The sequence below is a fragment of the Petaurus breviceps genome, unplaced genomic scaffold (assembly GCF_028583685.1).
Source record: "Petaurus breviceps papuanus isolate PSGF00001 unplaced genomic scaffold, PetGlider_PUasm1.0 99, whole genome shotgun sequence".
In the NCBI taxonomy this organism is placed as follows: Eukaryota; Metazoa; Chordata; class Mammalia; order Diprotodontia; family Petauridae; genus Petaurus; species Petaurus breviceps.
The window spans coordinates 10,842,659-10,846,709 of NW_027187465.1; the positions used below are offsets into that span (position 1 = coordinate 10,842,659).

At 48.2% G+C, this 4,051-nt stretch overlaps 1 protein-coding gene across 1 annotated transcript in view; it reads left to right on the forward strand.

Annotated features, from left to right (window-relative positions):
- Window positions 1-453: 453 nt before the first annotated feature.
- LOC138156438 (2'-5'-oligoadenylate synthase-like protein 2) overlaps window positions 454-4,051 on the forward strand; it is a 15,473-nt gene continuing 11,875 nt past the window's right edge. Inside the window, exons 1-2 of the mRNA XM_069081756.1 lie at window positions 454-1,170; window positions 2,956-3,253. Of these exons, the coding sequence (XP_068937857.1) occupies window positions 973-1,170; window positions 2,956-3,253 (496 nt within the window). The 5' untranslated portion in view covers window positions 454-972. The remainder of the gene's footprint in view (window positions 1,171-2,955; window positions 3,254-4,051) is intronic.

Consider the following 4,051-nt stretch of genomic DNA (forward strand, 5'->3'; position numbering starts at 1 on the left):
TCCCTCTCTTCTTCTCTCTCTCCCTCTCCCTCTCCCTCTCTTCTTCTTCTCTCTCTCTCTCCCTTCCTCTCTCTCTCTGTCTCTCTCTCTGTCTCTCTGTCTCTCTCTCCCCCCCTCTCTCTGTCTCTCTGTCTCTCTCTCCCCCCTTCTCTCTCCCTATCTTTCTCTTTGTGTCTGTCTTTTTCTCTGTCTTTCTCTATGTCTCTCCCTCCTCCACTCCCTGTCTCTCCTCCACCCTTTTCTCTTTCCCTTCACCCTCTCTGCCTCCACCCAAAATCATATAGTTCGAGGAAAAGAAAACAATAAAAACACCTTCCCAGGAATTAAAGAGGGAGTTCGGGACCATTCACTCTCAAAACTTTAAGCGGACAGTGACCAGTCAAACAGTGACCCCTACTGTTCCACGATAGGAAGGGCCAGCACAGTTTCAGTTTCCTTGAAAAGGAGAAATGAAACTTACTGGGATGAGAAAAAAAATGACAGTCTAGGATACTTTTCATTTCTTTCTTTTTTTTCTAACCAGATTTCTTAAGGTGGCACAAGAAGAGGGGGGCCCTCTGTGGCTCCCCTGGACCCCCTTGGGCTCACGTTGCCTCAGAACAGGAAGCTGACAGCTCTGCCTTGCCCCCCTCCCCGGACCTTCCCCATCATCCTGCCCAGAGTTCCCTGAGACCAGGTGAGAATGGGCCTCCTTAAGGAGGTGGGCTGGCCTCTGGGCAGGATCTGCCCCATTCCTGGGCTACTTCTGCAACTCCTCACTCAGACTGATCTTTTGGAGCCGGTAATTTGTCTCGATTCTTACCTAGCCCTTAGTCATTGAATGGGTATTGCCCCAAACACAGTCCTAACTGAACTTCAGTGATTCTGGAGGAGAGAGTTAGGCTGGCAACATCACCCTTGTGATGTCATTGGTTCTCCAAGAACGAAGGACCAGCAACGACAGCAACAGCACCCTGTAGCCACCGGTCCAAGATGGCACTCCACCCTGATCTGTACCAGACCCCAGCCTGGAGACTGGATGCTTTTGTGACTCAGGAGCTCCAACCAGATGTGGAGTGGAAGGAAGAGATTGATGATGTCTTTAAGAGGGTCGAGGGGTTCCTGAGGGACCAGTGCTTCCACACCCAGCTCTTCCGGGATCTAGAGGTTAGGGTGAAGAAGATAGTCAAGGTGAGAAGAGCAAGGCAGCCCTGGGGAGGGGCCCTGCACTGGTCTCCACCCAGTGTGGGGGGAGGTCAGAGGTTGGGTAGCCAGCTGGACTGCCTGAGGACCCAGAGGCTGCCCTAGTGGGGGGAGGTGGGGGGACGGGGAGAAGATAACATTATTGCAAGTCACAGGATAGTGATTCCAACGCTGCCTCTGTCATGGGCTACCTGGATGTCTTTGGGCAAGTGATTTCCTCTCCCTGTCCTCACTTCCCCCCTTTGTAAGATGAGGGGATTGGACTGTTCGGCGTCTGAGGCCCCTTCCAGTTCTGGCTCTACTATACTGCCATAAGGAGAAGATGATCTGGGGTTCCCAGATCTCCAGATGAAATATTTGCCAAGTGCCTGGCACATAGTGGACGCCTAATAAATGCTTATTCTCTCCCCTATTCCATTTTCTCTAATGGGATATACCCAAGTCACTATCATTCACCCATATCCCCATGACTATCCTGAGCCCCTCCCTGACTCCTCAGTCCTATGACTGGGAGGCTCTTAATAACTGGATGACAGAATCCTTGAAGCAAAGTCTTTCATTACTTTGGGGGATGGGGGGAAGGGGAGGAAGTGGTAATGGTTTCCTCTGGAAGCAGTTACATGCAAATATATAAAGATAAGAGGAAGCTGTATGGAGTGAAGAGTCTGGCACCAGGAAGACCTGAGTTCAAATCCAGCCTTAGACATTTGTGCTCCCTGTATGATCTGCCTGCCTCAGTTTCCTTAACTTTAAAATGGGGATAACAATAGCACCTACTTTCTGTGAGGATTACATGATAAATTACACCTAATTTACCAAGGTCCTGCTTAAAGTATGGAGAAGCAAGATGAGGTGCAGCCAGGGGAACCTGGGAGCCCAGGCAGGAGACAGAATGTGGCCGTGTGAGGAGAGTCCTGGGTTGCCCCAGTCAGGGCTGGGAGATTGCAGTGTGAGGAGAGCCCTGAAGTATTGTGGCCAGAGCTGGGAGACAGCATTTTGAGAAGAGTTCTGAACTGTGCTGACTGGTTGGGCAGTGGCAGTTCCCAGGGCCACCCAGTCATAGGTGGGGGAGGGCTTAGTGCTGGAGTGGGGAAGTAACTTGAAGATTCCCCTCCTCCCCCCCCCCCCAAGGGAGAATTCTCTATCACTCAGGATGGCCCGTTCCACTTTGGAATTACAGGACTCTGCATGTAGAATTAAGAAGGATCTCTGAGCCCATTCAGTGTAATCCCCTTGTTTTATAGATAATAAACTGGAGCTTGAAAAGGTCTAGTGACTTGTCCGAGGTCACACAGCTTGATAGATCTAAATATTAAAATGTTTAGGGGAGGACTGAAGTCAAAACCTCCCAAATCAGACATGTAGGAGCTTTGTATTTTTTCCTAATGATAGGCATTTACTGAAAATCAGCATGGAGGATTCCTTTACCTAGCCCCTGACTTACTTACCCTTCAGACTGAGGTAGGTCAAAAAGCATCTTACACATTCATTCAACACTTATTAAGCATCTACTATGTACCAGGCCCTGTGCTATTTGTTAAGGATACAAAGAAAAATGAAACAATCCCTTCCCTCAAGAAACTTACGTTCTATTGAAGGGGAAACAAAAATTTTCACAGAATTAAAAAATTAAATGCAACGTATGGATGAACTAGGTGATGGAGCCCAAGAAGTCTGTGCACAAACACTCCAGCTCCGAGCCCTCAGAGGTTTCACTCCTGGGTCAAGGGCAGCTTGCTTGGGCTGATAATGAACCTGGTCTGTCCTTGGCAGGGAGGCTCCATTGGGAAAGGGACAACCCTAAAGCATGGCTCTGACATGGACCTGGTCATCTTCCTGAGCTGTTTCTCCAGCTTCCAAGAGCAGAGCAAGCTCCGAGGTCACATCATCACACATGTGGAGGAGAGGCTCACCAGGTGTCGTGAGAGCCTGGCCTTTGACATTCAGGGCATTACTGTGAGACAGTCACAGCGTCGAGGCACGACTCCTCGATCCCTGTCCTTCTACATGCAGGCGAGGAGGATGAGTGAGCCTATTAAAGTGAATGTGCTGCCAGCCTTTGATGCCCTGGGTAAGGAAAGAGCGGTGCTTCCCATGGGCCACAAGGCATCTGTGCCAGGCTGGAGATGAGAGGTGTGGAGGGCAGCACTCAAAAGCCTCTTAAGCAAAGTCAAAATAAGCCCCTTATTAGCCAGGCACTGGGCTAAGTGCTCATAACACAAAGTTCCTGCCCTCAAGGAACTCACAGTCTAATGGGGGAGAAAATATATAAAGTGGCCATGGATCAAATCCAGCCCCAGACACTTACTGTGTGCTTAAACCTGTTTGCCTCAGTTTCCTCATCAGTAAAATGAACTGGAAAGGAAATGGCAAGCCACTCCAGTATCTTTGCCAAGAAAACCCCAAATGGTGTCACAAAGAGTTATACACGATAGATAGATAGATAGATAGATAGATAGATAGATAGATAGATAGATAGATAGATAGATAGACAGACAGACAGACAGACAGATAGATAGACAGACAGATACACAGGACGGATGGACAGACGGACAGACAGACAGACAGATGATAGATAGATAGATAGATAGATAGATAGATAGATAGATAGATGATAGATAGACAGATAGATAGATAGACAGATACACAGATACACAGGACGGACGGACAGACGGACAGACAGACAGACAGATAGATAGATAGGTAGGTAGATAGATGATAGGTAGGTAGGTAGATAGATAGACAGACAGATACACAGGACAGACAGACAGATGGACAGATGGACAGACAGATAGATACACAGGACAGACAGACAGATAGATTAGATAGATAGATAGATAGATAGATAGATAGATAGATAGATAGATAG